This window comes from Mastacembelus armatus, chromosome 10, assembly GCF_900324485.2.
Source record: "Mastacembelus armatus chromosome 10, fMasArm1.2, whole genome shotgun sequence".
In the NCBI taxonomy this organism is placed as follows: domain Eukaryota; kingdom Metazoa; phylum Chordata; class Actinopteri; order Synbranchiformes; family Mastacembelidae; genus Mastacembelus; species Mastacembelus armatus.
The window spans coordinates 24,788,734-24,803,643 of NC_046642.1; the positions used below are offsets into that span (position 1 = coordinate 24,788,734).

At 38.7% G+C, this 14,910-nt stretch overlaps 1 protein-coding gene across 11 annotated transcripts in view; it reads right to left on the reverse strand.

Annotated features, from left to right (window-relative positions):
• Positions 1 to 14,910, reverse strand: part of LOC113144137 (cancer-related regulator of actin dynamics) — a 66,481-nt gene that overhangs the window by 40,575 nt on the left and 10,996 nt on the right. For 10 of the 11 annotated variants that reach the window (XR_003297131.1, XR_003297132.1, XR_003297130.1 and 7 more), the window contains exons 2-3: positions 2,506 to 2,588; positions 208 to 382 (exon numbers count right to left, since the gene is read on the reverse strand). Coding sequence is in view for 7 of the 11 variants with exons in the window: in XM_026329885.1 (XP_026185670.1) it covers positions 208 to 382; positions 2,506 to 2,588 (258 nt within the window). In the remaining 4 variants the exon portion in view is untranslated. The remainder of the gene's footprint in view (positions 1 to 207; positions 383 to 2,505; positions 2,589 to 14,910) is intronic. The other variant, XM_026329886.1, reaches the window with a different exon arrangement.

The window sequence follows — 14,910 nt, forward strand, 5'->3', positions numbered from 1 at the left end:
AATAAGTTACCAAACACATTAGCTTAGCTCAGCTGTTAATGAAACAAGACGTTTAACACGGTGTAGTAATTTGTATCATCAGTATTTTTCTCCCTGATGTAACTAGAGTATATGTGCATGGAAGTGTGTCACTGTTGGAATAAGAGCTCTGCAGTCACAGTTTACCTGTAGATATCTGTATATATGTGTGTGTGGGTCTGATCTTACCCAGAGCCCTTATCCTTCTCCGATCGAGTGATGGTGTTATTCTCTGATGTTTTGCTAACATTGTCGCTTGACTGGCTGGCTTTCAGCCCTGCATCTGCTCCAGTGGCTGATGGCTCCTTCCTCTTCTTCCTGGCAAAGAATTTTTTAAATGTCTGAAACTTGGACTTTTTCTTTCCTGGGGGTAGAAGACAGGTGAGAAAAGAGAGAATAAAATTGAAAAAATTACAAATACACAACATTTTTACACACTGCCCTCATATGAACTCTAATTTGAGCAATTAGCCCAGTGTTGCCTGTAAAGATGCATGTAAGACACCACATGCAGCTTGATGTGTGTGCAAATAAACACACACAGGCTTGTGCTTTCTTGTATTTTAAGAATCACACACTTGTAGCTCTGTGAGTCTGTACTTAAACTTGAAACAGAGGAAAACATGGTAAAATATGAAACTGAAAATAACAAAGCTAAACAACCGTGATCTAATTATGCTGAGGATTCACATCCCTGGGCCAGAAAATGCTTTGGAACTTAATGAAAGGACACATTCTTTTTATATTAGCTGTGTCATTTTTGTCCCTCTCCCAGGAGGTAATCCTTGAGCATTCATTCCTTTCTATAAAAATACACTTTCCAGCTTGTTGCTAAATCACAGCTAAAAAATGTCTGGAATCTAAACTTGGATGTGGAGCCAAGCCACATAAAAATTGACTGGGGAAACTCATTACCCATTTTATATATTATACATAAATATAAGAAACTTGCTTCCTTCTGTGATCTTGGATGTGTTATTTATCAATCTTGTACAAAAAATAGAACTAAAAGTTTATGTCTAATTGCATAAGCTGTCTTATCTGTACACTCTAATGTATTAAATATATCACCAACAACAATATTTTGATAATTGCCATAAAAACAATTATCTGTTTGATGACATTTCAGAAGCCTTTCTGCCCTGCCAAGATGAAAAATCAGGGGGAACACCAGCCAACACTGCTATTTATTGGGCTATTTTTGGCACAATGCACTCTTAAGCTAAAGATCTTCACTCAGAGTTGAAAAAGGCCACTGCTTCAATGGAAGGTCAGTGTAGCTCTATGGTGATTGTGGGGCTAAGACACTGCAACGCCCCGATACACACATGACTACACAGCATCATGGGAATTTTAAGGCAGTCTAAGGTCGCCGTTAGAGGGAACTGACTGCTGCTTATACAGTGAGAAGATGGTGACCTTTGACAGAAAAACAATGCTCTGGATAGAATGAGAAAATGAGGAGGAGAAGGGACCTAAAACACTTCCACATTATGGACACAGTGAGACACAAGGTCATTCTCAAGAGAGGTGGAGGAAAACTTAGAGCAAAGCTGATATTTTGTCCATAAAAGTGGTGTTGTGTATTTATCATGGCATAAATACTCAAATAATGACAAAACTTTAGGATTCATTCAACAGAATGAAAGAAAACACAAACTTGGCATATTTAGTACATAAAGACTTCAATCCCTCTCATATCCAATTAAAACACTTCATTCTTCAGACATTCTTCTCTGCCATAAGACATTCTTCTCTGCCATAAAGGTAAAACTGAATTGGCTCACTGATCTGAAAACCAAGAGAAAACTAAGTGTCTGCAATAAAATACAAATAGATTTTTACTGGATACCTGGTTTATGACTAAAGCTTAGTCAGGAGAGGCTGTTGTGTTTGTTCTTTAGTGGTTTCAGCCACACAGACATGTCTCTGACCTCCCAGCACACTTCTTCCTTGTTCCCATAGTATCAGCAGCATAAGTGCTGCCGTCTTTCTGTACAAACAGTATGCATCTGTGAGGATGTTTGTGTATCTGGGTATCAGTGACATTTTATTATAGCTTTCTCCTTTGCTTCATTTCCTGCAAACAGCAGCACTGAGATACAGATTGTTGCACCCAGCCTGATGTTCTCTGCCATGTATGTGTATGAAATGCTCACATACTGTTAGACATCCATGTACTACCCTCCACCCGACTCTGACACTTACATAATTGCTTGTTTTCATCACTGACAAACACAGCAACCCCCCAGAAACCATTTATTAACTCCATAATACATGTAGTGTAGTGAAATTACAGATCTATGTTTGTAGGGGTTCCACTAATTTACACTAAACATAGTTGCAGTGATATAGGAGTCAAGAGTGATACAGCAAATAAATATATAAATGAACGACTTACAAAATTACAAGTCTGTCTTTGCATCACAGACAGGTTTGATAGATCAATGTCACTGGAAACACTAGTTTAGTTTAGGTTGGCCATACCTGAGCACTCTTCCTGGACCTCAGCAGGCTCCTGGTTGGCCATCACATCTGGAGGACCTGATGCCATGGCAGCACAGTCACTGCTGCAAGAGAGACCAATGATGAGCATAATGATTCTTAGAACATTTCTGTGTAGTAAAACATTAATAAATATAAACATAAACGTGGTTTGGCTCAGGCTAGTGGCATAACCTGAAATCACAAAGGACTGCACAGACAAAGTTCATTTGATGGATTACACATTTGCCTGTTAAAATTAACACTACCTTTTAAAATGTTTTCAAAACCTGCATAAAACACCTAAATGCATTAACATCTATTTCTTCATTCAGTTTGTTATTTAAACTTGCCCCCCAACCCAAACTGTTATGTTCACTCTGATTTAAATCTAATCTCCAGGCCAATTCTTCTGTGCTATCCAAACAATCTCAACACAGGCATCTCAGCTATGTTTCCAGTGTCCCACTCTGCTCTGCCAGCCACCTCTGAAAAAATTAATGTCTTAGTGCTCACAAATGCCCAGCAACATCTAACACAAGGTCAAACAAGCATGAAAATGGCACAGTAGTATGGTACAGTTTCTGGTTCTGAACCTTTACTGTTTAATGCAAAAGTAGCCGATATCAGTAGCAGGTAAATGAATAAGCAACCATATGCAAACTCATAGATTCTTTTGGGACTTTAAATCACCAGCTTCACTTTATTTTACAGACACCTACTGAGCCCTCTACAGCAGACAGGAAGTTTGAGGCCATGTGAGAGTTCAGCCCCCAGCACGCTGAAACAGCCACTCTCTCATAAAAAGATGCCATTAACTTACCACGTTTTACATGACTCCTATTCTAGTCTCATATCTAATTAGATGTGCTGTACGCACAAGATTTCCTGCACAGTTTGGCAGGAAGCAGAGTCATTACTGACATGTGAATAGATACCACCTAAAATGAAACAAACCTGCACTATTTGTGGGTAATGAAAATAAATTTGTTTCTTTTTAGAAAATAAACTTCATACTCAATACCTTCCCCCTTATGTTTCTATGCATTAAAAGAATAGTTAAGAAATATATTTAACCTGTTGCTGAGAGTAAAATGTGAAGATGAATTAAATTCAGGAGACCTTAGATCAGCTTTAATCCAATCTGTTTCTGTAGACATCTTAATACATACAATAACAAAAGTGATTTTGCTGGGTTATGTTCTATAGAAAAGCTAGAGTATGTAACTAAATGTAAAAATTTTAACTTTTTAACTGTAATTTTTACATTACTGATTTGGTTATATGGTGAACTGCCCACTAAAAAGAATCTGCCCATTAACAGCATAGCTACAGTTCCGGAGACAAATGGCTCACAAATAGTGTTAGGATACAATACTTGATGTCATACAAGATGAAATATAGGCCTACTGAGCACAAACCTGATGTTAAGTATTTTGATCCATGAAGGGCTGTATCTTTCTGTCTGTAACAGTGTCAGAACAAAGCATCTAATGAGGATGAGGAGGCCATATAATATGACTTAGATCTGAAAATAGTAATGTAAGACAGGCCACTGATGACCATGGGATCAGGTCAGACAGTTATCGTGGTTTGTTAACCATGAGCCAGCGGAGATGAGCCGTCCTTAAAGTCCTATGAATGAAAAAAAAAAAACAAAACTCTTGTATATCAACAGATATATCTCCATAACAACTGGGCAAACGTGGTTTTGAAAATGTGCGACATGTTTGACAGCTTCAGGAAAAAATATTTGGAGTTGCAAAACACTAAAAAACAATGTGTTTTAATATAATGGGGGAGGAATTATCGTCATTTCTTCACTTTCTTTCTGGAAAGTTTCAAAGACAAACATATTTTCCATGTTTGCTGTTAGTGTAAACAGCCTCTTTCTCTCCATTAAGGAAGCGGCTGGAGAGCTTCTTGTCAACTGTGTTTACAGTGAATTTGTATTAGAGAAACAGATGGAACATTCCGGAGAGTTTGTTGATGAACCAAAGGCCTCGTCAGTCTTACCACTACATAAACATTAGCTATTGCCACCAGGATCACTTTGTTATAATCAGGAGAATCATCCCCAACACAGAAACAGCTCAATGAAATTCACTTCCAACTGCCTGTCCCATCACTCCTGTAATGAACTATACCCCGTGGCATTCATTTTGACATTTGCATTTCTGACACATGCTAGTGTTGTTGTTGTTGTCGTCAGCTGATAGTGATGGACTAATGCCTTTCCTGTCTGATGCCACAGGAAGTCCACACAGCCAAAAGTTCACCACACACACACAGGATTCAGCCACCTTAATAAGATCTCTAGAAACAGACACCGAAACAGACAACAAGCACAGATATTTAGTGTATATAACATGTTGCCTATGATATGGCCTTAGGGAATAAGGGAGACCAGTCTGAACACAGCAAACTGTTTTATCAGTGGAAGACACTGTTTTGGAGAAAAAGCCAGGGAAGCCAGATTGAGATGGTTTGGACATGTTCAGAGGAGGGACAGTGAATGCATTGGTAAAAGGATGCTGAGGTTAGAGCCGCCAGGAAGGAGGCCTAGAGGAAGACCAAAGAGGAGGTTCTTGGATGTAGTGAAGGAGGACATGAGGATAGTTGGTGTGTGTGAGGAGGATACAGAGGATAGGATTAAATGGAGGCAGACGATTCACTGTGGCGACCTCTGAAGGGAGCAGCGAAAGGAAAAGAAGAAGACACTGCAGCAACTACATGAAGGCTAAAACATGAACATTTTAAAATGTCTACGCTTATATTTGGAAACTAAAGAACCTGTTGTCACAATGTGGTGTTGATGATGAAGAAGGAGAGGTGAGGACCCAAGTGCAGGACAACAATACTTATTTCTCCTGGATCTTCCAGGACTTCGGCACAAAACACAAATTAGCTCCGCCACATGGCAGACAGATAAGCGGGCAAAACAAAAACGCCACTTGGCATACAAGCGGGAAAGCAGGCAGACAAACAAACAATCTTCCTTGCAACCAGCATTACTTAATCAATGCTCCAACGGAGAACAAAGGAAACACGGGGGTATAAATACACAGGACTCAAGTCTAATTGAACACAGGTGAAAACAATCTTACTAACGAAACAAAGCTACCTATAGTCAACATTGCACAGAAACAGGAAGTAACCAAAATAAAAGACCAAAACCGGAAACAGAAAACCCAACTCATGACACCTGTGCAAAAACAGTTCATCATTTGTTTTCTTATTACGCTTTGGATAGTAAGATTAATGCCAACAAATGTCTGTGATTAAGTGCAAAGCTGAAGCCTAACAATGTTAATTTTGGTTAGCATGAAGAGTGAGCACAGGTCCAAAAAAAAAAAAAAAAAAAAAAAAACTATTCACACATGGCATCACATATATTCCATAGATTTACAGGTATGCACTATAAAAACAACAAGTTGTGCTGTAACGAGCAGTTTTGTGTCATAATTATTTCAGGCTAACTAAGCTCAGCTTCCATTAGCTCATAGACTCCCGCTCCCAATTGATGCACAGACACGACTATGGTATGGTATTGATGTTCTTATCCAATTCTGTTCAAAAACGTAAAAATGTCTCAACATCCAAAGCCAGCTCCCCATGGTGTCATCCCTGGTTGCATCTATCACAAGGATGGACAGTCATTGGTGGAAAGGACAGGAATGGCAAGGTTAAAAAAAGAAGGTAAAGAAAGATGGACTTGAAAACAGAGAAAGACAGAAGAGAATTACAGATAGGAGAATGAGAGGGACAAAGTGAGCTGGACAGAGTGAGAGAAAAGATATTGAGAAACCAGGATTTGGAAATAAATACAAGGCAGGAGGGATGGGTCAGACAGAGGTTGTGGGAAAGAGCAGCTTGAAAAGAAAGAAGAGTCCATCAGATAAACAGATGAATATTTGGAAGATGAGAGACAAAACAGGCATACAGTAAACACACAGATGTAGAGCAACTGAAAATGCAAAAATGCTTTTTGTGAACTTATTTTCACACGCACACAGATTACTGTAAATAAAGAAACATTATTTGAAAAAAGCTGAACATAAATTAACTCTGGTGGAGATGAGAAAATAAAGGTATTATTGATTTTAACTCACCATTATTGGCTCTACAAGCTAACCAAAAAAGTGGATTACATCAACTTTGTAATAAACAGAAATGCAATAAGACAGGCTACCAATATAATGGCTGTTGAATGCAGCTCATTAGAGAAGTCCTGCATGAAAACCTCACTGAATGTTAGGATTTTTGTGGAGAGTTTGTGTGTGAAAGAGTCGGATATACTGCTCGGTTATATTTAGGCATTAAAACAAACAAAAACATAAAACCAACCATCGTTGGTAAAAACAGACATTTATGTCAGTTGCTAATGCTCTTCACCACTCACTAGTATTGTCTCCAGTATGTGTAGTAGACTCCTGACCTATATATATAAAAAATTTCCCTTCTCACCCCTATGGGTGGTGTGTGTGTGTCTTCCTCAATCTCGGGTTCACAGAGGCACAGCTGCAGCTCAGATAAACATATGTATAAGTTTATTATAGTAATCCATATGTATACATGGCCTTAAATCTACACACTAACAGGACCATATTACATTCTGTCTTCAGGTTATCTGTGCATTTTTCTTTAGTTTTTTGTAGCATTTGTTTCTGTAGCATTTATGTTTACTGTTTGATCCTTTGTAGCATTTGTATTTATGTCTGTTTGCACTGGAGTACCCTCCCTGTACCTAAACAAATTCCTTGTGTGTGTGTGCACACACACTTGGCAATAAAGCTCATTCTGATTCTGATTCTGATTCTGATTACCTACTGTAAGTTCAGTCTTGCGCAGCTAAGATACTAACATTCAAATCCAGACAACACACTTCCATGATGCCTGGACAGTGTCTAGGTACTGTCCATCATGGACCTCTACAGGGGACCTCTACATTACCAGGAAAGAAACCTTTACAAACTCAAGTTCAGTTAACAAACACTGAGCTTACTGATGACTGTAACTGTCTATGTGGTTCCGGTCTTGACGTAAAGCAAATCCAATCTAGTGCAGCTTTAATTCCCCAAAGGGCCCAGTGTTAGCAGACTCATTGCACCACAGCCTTATGGTGCTCACTAATTGGCTCATCAACAGGGACATTCAGATGTTTGACATGATGTTCAACTGTGACAGCTCCAATTACAAAAGAATTTTAACCATCTATCTTTCTGATTATCCAAAATTAATTATCTCTACTAGTGACATAGATCATTCAACAGCAGGTCCCCTGAGGGATGTGGAGCCTTTACAACATAAATTCACTCCATTCCTTTCCTAATTCTGCTGTACCACGAGCACTAAACAGGGCTAATATGACCCTGATTACATTTCAACAGCAACTGGGGACTGCAGAGTAACAGATTTACAATGAGTCAGCTGCAGAGGCAGAGGCTAAGACTCTAACGCAGTGTGTGCAGCAGCTTTGAGTGAGACATTTGGACAATGTTGAGTAAGGCACACATCGATGGCTGTAGATATTTAGTGGCTATAACTGTGACTGGTTCAGGAAACCTTGTAATACTCTTTCACTCAAATAACATGATTCAATTCAATTCAATTCAATTTATTTGTATAGCGCCAAATCACAACACAAATCATCTCAAGGCACTTTACAAAAAAAAAACAAACAAAAAAAAAAACCCAACAAATCCCTTATGAGCAAGCACTTGGTGACAGTGGAGAGGAAAAACTCCCTTTAACGGAAGAAAAAACCTCCAGCAGAACCGGGCTCAGTTTGGGCGGCCATCTGCCTCGACCGGTTGGGGTGAGTGGATAGAGGAGAGAGAAAAGAACAGCAACAATAAACAACAAATAGACACTGCAAGTTGGTGGGGCCAGTAACTGCACATCAGTGATATACAGCTCCAGGACCAGGGACACCTGCAGAAGGTACAGGGAGAGAGGGAGAGAGCACAAACTAGGGGGGAGAGAGAGCACAAATTCGATTCAATTACAGTAATGATTTTCCTTTAGGCTGAAACAGAACAGTGCCCTAGTTCATCTGGCTGTAAACAGTAAAAGCGGCGCTTAAACAAAGTCAGGTGGAAAGCTGTTTGAGCAGAAAGAGCAAATAGTGTTTGTGAAAGAAATTCTGTTTTCTATCACACATTCCTCCCTCTGAAATAGACCAGCTCTAGCTTTATGTAGTTTGTAGTATTTCTCCTCACTCCTTTTTTGATTTTGTTACACTATGCCATAAAAAGTCAGTTGAACTAATCACTTAAAATGTTAAGAATTATTTACAATCTTATTTCAGTAGCAATGAATCAGCTTATCACTACAGTATGTGGGATCCATGTAGGAACCTAAAGCAGTCAAAAATCTATTTTAGATGATTGGCCAGAGAACTCAAGTATTTACTTGCCATATTGTATTTAAGACAAAAAAGGGTTCTGAACTTGAGTCACTGCATAAAGAGAGAAGATGACAGACTGACTAGAAGATGAACTGGCCTCAGTAATATGATGTTAGTGGTTCTCTGACAAGCCACAGGCCTTCAATTTGCACAGAGTAAGGGGAAGAGAGGGACGCAGAAGCGAATCAAGAAAGAAGACTGAGGGAGGAGAAAGATTTTTCCAGCCTGCTAAAATGATAAACTTGGCTTGCTGTGATGTACCACTCAGTACAGATATAGCTGCAGACCATCATGTTGCATATACAGACACACTGTAAGTCCCATGCATGCCAGCTTCTGTCTACACAACATAAAGGATGTACCACTGAGGTGGTGTAGGTTTAAACACTGCTGGTAGAGGATAACCATATGTACAAAAGATCTGACAAAAAAATATAAGACAATGTGAGATATAATCTGTAACTAATTTGGAAGAAGGCAGTAAAGTATGACACCTGGAAAAAGGTTGTAGCCACAGGAAAGATCTTAAAGAGTCCCCTCACAGAGACTGAAACATGACAGCGCACAGAAATAGATGCCTAAAGTTAAAAAATCTGCTGCTCTTAAACATGATTAAATAAGTTTTTTTCAAACTCTGATTTTAAATGACAATAACATGCATGTGACCTGTCCAGGGTGTACCCCTGCCTTCCACCCGAGAGAGAGCTGGGATAGGCTCCAGCAGATCCCCGTGACCCTGAGCCAAGAAAAGCGGGTATAGAAAATGGATGGATGGATGGATAACATGCATGTGTCAGAACGAGCAAGTTGCATTTGCCAGGATAGGCAGGAGGCACTTTTATGACCCAGGAGACTTATCTCTGGGTCTCTAATGTGATGTTTTATTTAAATATATTTGGTAAGCTCTTGTGTCTTTTATGTTTCTGATTAAGTAGACACAAAAGAAAGGCAAAGGAAATGGTGAAGAAAATGTAGAAAGCTGACTGGGAGAAAAGAAACAAGAGATGTCAGAAGAGAAGAGTAAGAGAATTTTGAGAAAAAGAGGGTAAGAACACTAAAGAAGAAAGAAGATAAAAGAGATGGTTTAAAATACACAATAAAAGAAAAGTTAAAATGTAGGATTTGTATATGTGTGTGAGAGAGAGCTTCAACATATTAAAAAAAGAATCTACGTCTTACCCATCAGTAAGGCGTACACTACTAGTCAAATGCTTGGCCACACTTTCCTAGCACATTCACTAATTTATGCTAAATTAAGCAAGTTGCCTGTTGTTATCTTCAAAGTCAGCATATGAGAGTGGTTATTAGTTTTTTATCTATCTCACAACAAAAAGAAAACATGTCTTTTCATTTTACTGAGTAGTCATACTTGTGCTCTGTAAGCTTTGGCTCATTGTGATTTAACAGGGGTCTCTAACTCCGGTCCTCGAGGGCCACTGTCTTGCTTGTTTTCCAACTATCCCTGTCCTACCTATTGATGATTACCTGGATCAGTTGTGTTCAGCCAATCAGAAGTTGCAAGGGCAGGGCTAGATGGAAAAGAAGCAGGACAGTGGACATGAACTGGAGTTAGAGAGCCCCGCTATATAAGGTCCAGTCTGCTGGTTTCCTTCATCTTATCATGTCTTTCAGTATGTAATCTAATAACAACGGGAACAGAATGTAAAAAAGCCACTGCTCAGCCAGGATAAACATCTTTCAATCTCTCATTACTCCCTCTCCCAGATATGCTAAAAAGCATTTTGTTGATGTCTAACCAATATCAATTATATCATTTCAGACAAAGAGCCATAGAAGGATGTGAAAAATACATAAAGAATGTGGCCAGATGACACCAATAAACATCACCATTTCTTTATTTCCTCCACTACCGTTTCTTTATACATCTCATTATTTCCCCATCCCTCTGCTCACCCTCCCTTTGTCTGTTTCTCTGTCTCTGTCCAACTGCACATACTTCACTGGGAACATGGCCTTTATTACCACAGTATTTCCTCTTGACCCATTCAACCACTATGTGCCTTCATGAACAGCAGGAGATGGTGAATAAGAAGGAAATTATTCATTAAATTTCAGTACTGAAAAGTACTTAAAGTATTAAAGTATACTTAACAGTATTATTAGCTGAATTTCTTTTGCAGTACTGATGATAAAAGATTAAAAAAACAGTACTGGTATGAACCAAAGGACTTGTGGGTAGGCCAAGATGAAAAGCTGTTTTTGTGCTTAACCAGACATGAATTTTATATAGTGAAAAATCCTGGTAGGTGTTTGACAGTTTTACATGAAACGTTCATTTTAAGGTTGGACACTTCACACTCACTCCTGCTGCATGTTAATCCTTTCCAAATAAAGTTTGAACCACTGTCAGGACTTGGGATCAGTGCTTTGCTTATCACTTGATGTGTTTAGAATTGCCAGTGAACTGAAATGACGCTCAACACATGCAGCAGCACATCGTTGGCTGTTTGAATGACAGGCCCTTAGTGCAAACAAAACAGTTACCATGCTAATCAGATGTAGGAATGGCCATTCAATATTGCTGTGCCTTAGTTTAACTTGACGGAGGCTGGTGGTAGAAATGTATGATTGGCTGGCTTTAGGAAACAAAATGGGATCAACATTGGTTACCACCCCTTCCAAAGCTGGAAATTTAAGTCATGTCTATATTTATATTGTCCGAGGCCACAATTTTAAGACAGTAAAATGTGGTTTGATTTAAGTGCAACATGTGCCAGGTCTGTGTGGATGAGGAGTGTTATTTGTATGCAATAGCAGTGACATACAGTACCTGAGACACAACCAGATACTGTCTGTTGCAAAAATTTCCCATATGGATGAGAAAAGAAAGCTTAAGTTCTTACACACATATTGAAAATACCATGATTGTCCACGACAGCTCTCTACTCTTGGGGTTTCTGATGTTTTCCAGCTGGCTGTCCAGTGCCACAGTTTATCCTCCATCCTCTTTCCTATGTGAAGCAGAGCTGCACTCTTACCAACAAGCCTTACATGGACTCAAGACAAAAACTGACTAAACACCATCATCACTCTGCACATTCAGTTACAGCTGCATCACCATTCCCGCTGAACAAACTCAACTTGCTGTGGTTACACAATGCCTGTTGGCCCAGGGAAACACTGGGAAAGACAGTGTAGGGTTGAACCATAACAACACACACTTGTCCTCACTGCTTACACTGTGATAAAGATTCATATTTATTTATTTCTATTTACACTGTGATACATATTCCTGCATTTCCCTTCAAGGATAAATGAAGTTTATCTCATCATATGCCATCATCTCATTTGTTTCGTTATTTAACTAAAGAAACTAAGTACTTCTGCCGTCACTGTACCTTGATCTTTACACTCACACTACGTTAGCATTACTGACTACACAGCCAGGCTTGCTAACATTAGAAACACACAGTTTAACACTAAGTAGTATTTCTGGCTTAATTAAAGACACCACTCTCAAAATGTATTGTATGCTATCTATTGCTCTTACTAGAGGGCATGAGGCACAGCCCTACACTAGGCTGTGAAATCCAAAGCTTGACAGACCTACTTACACAGTTATGGTTACTGTGGTGGACAGATTCATTTCAACATACTTGGAACATACCTGAGATACAGTACTGTGCAGAAGTTTTAGGATCTTTAGACCCCCAAAGAACCCAGATCTAAGGGTGGGAATCTTTAAGCATCCCACGATTTGATTTCAATTCTGAGGCATCAGTGTATCATTTCCGAATCAAATGCTTCTATAAACATTTTATCCATATGAAATACTTGCTACTTTTAAAGCATCTGCAGGAATTAATGATGAGAATCAATTATTTTTTACTATTACTTTATTAAAGTAGCAATCCGCTTTAAGATTACATGTGCAACTGTGCTATTCAAAAAGTGCCAGTGACAGCATCCTTGTATCATACTTGTCAAACTTTGACATGACTCTTTGCGACAATAACAGCTGCTCAATTTCATAAAAAAAAATAAGGCCCTTTCACTTAAACAAAAACTTTTGTTATAGGCACAAAACCCTGACACAAAACAACTACATATAATTTAGAAGCAGCTCTAATGTAAACATTCTTGTGTAACAATCAAACTAGAAAGAACAAATAACAGATAATACACCCAGCCAAGTTGCTTAGCTTGTAGATTGTAAAATGTGAAATGAAACAGGCACCACTCGTATAGTTTTTGTCTGTTCTGCCATTTTCTCACGTAGCTCATACACATAAACATGTGAGCCTAAAAGTGCTTGTAGCGCATGTCAATCAAATATTAAATTCTATTAACTTTTCCGCATCAATTCAGAATTGTTTTAAAGTAAACGACGATGCATCGATGATGAAATGATTATTTTTCTCACCCCTAAGATCTGGGCAGTGTGGAGTCAGTCTGGGATCACAGGAAGAGACAGAAACACTGGGACAACCTGAATCTACAGAAGAAATGCAGCAGCTTCTCCAAGGTTCTGCGGAGTACCAGGTGAAACTGAGTGCAGGTCAAACTGAGAGAACTGCAGCTGGTTTAAAAGGGAAGAGCTGCAGATACTGATTAGATTTAGGTTTGGTTACTTTTACTGCACTTTGGATGAAGTTAATTGATAAATGAAAACACCATCAATGTAATTTATATTAAAAGCATCACCTGTGTGTTTTTAGTGCCCAAAACGTTTGCACAGTACTGTATGTTGCACATGTACTTACCCTGCTTAAATGGAGACTCCTTTTGAATGATGTGCAATGTTCAGAATCTCACAAATTGTGATGCTACAAAAAAAATGTCAAACACATTTAGCTGGCTGCTTGTCATTTCCTTCAGAAACTTTGAAAATGTTGTAGGGTAATGTCCATTTTTATTTTCTTTGCCTAGCTCAAGTGTTGCAATATAAACCACTTAAACTCCAAGAGTATCATATACTCAACTTCCCTTGGTGAAAATATAACCTTTGAAGTTTGTTTAAATGCAGCACTAATCTTGAGTTTGTCGGAATGAACTCAACCTATTCTGTGCATTTCCTGTATGTAGCGAAGGGTGACTCAAATTTGTCTTTATTATGAATCAATTATGAGATAACACAATTGTCTTTCTTCAATTGTATCTGTGTATAGCTGTCTTGCAGCTCATGCCCTATCCTCATCATTCACCTTTATTCTCTGTGACACGCACACACGCCACACACGCACACACGCGCACACTTGTCAAAGTCAGCTCAGCTGAGAGGGTCATAAAAGACTGTATTTTTGTCACACCATGATGCTGAATGGACTAAGTCCACTCAACAGCACATCTACACAGCTCTGGTACCAAAAAAAAGATACTAATGTAGACAAAATGCTACAGCTACTCCCAGCCCTCTGTGGTCTGGTCACACACTGCTAAGCCCAGAGTCCTATATATAGTCAATTCAAAGCATAAAAATCACTAAAGACTTCCATTGGCTTTAACCTCCATTGTAAAATAAATCTGTTCAGTCAATCAGCTGAGCTGAGTCACACAGCTGATTGTTTGTACCTACTACAAGCCATCAACTATCTGAATAAACAATGAGAAACAAAAAGCTGATTAGGCCACTGCAACAAAAGACTGTCATCTCTGTAGAAATCCCCAACAGGCCAATTAAACTAATAATAATTTGCATTTGTACAGCACTTTACATGTATAGAGAATCTCTTCACTCTAAGAAAAGATTTCATACTGTCATTATTTGAAGTAATAAGTCTAATAGGTCCAATAGTGTCTTACTGTTAATTTACACCACATGTTGTCTTACAAGTAGTTAAAATAATACTATTAATATACATATAACTCAGGCTTAATATTACAAATCCCATTAAGGAGCCAAAGTGGAAAAAGCACAGACACAATGTGACACAGAGATCATGTTGATGTTGTAGAGGCAGTTAGATTGAAATAATATAGTGCTTCCAGGTGTACTGTCACAACAGAATGTATTCATTTTCAGGTGATATTTTATGACT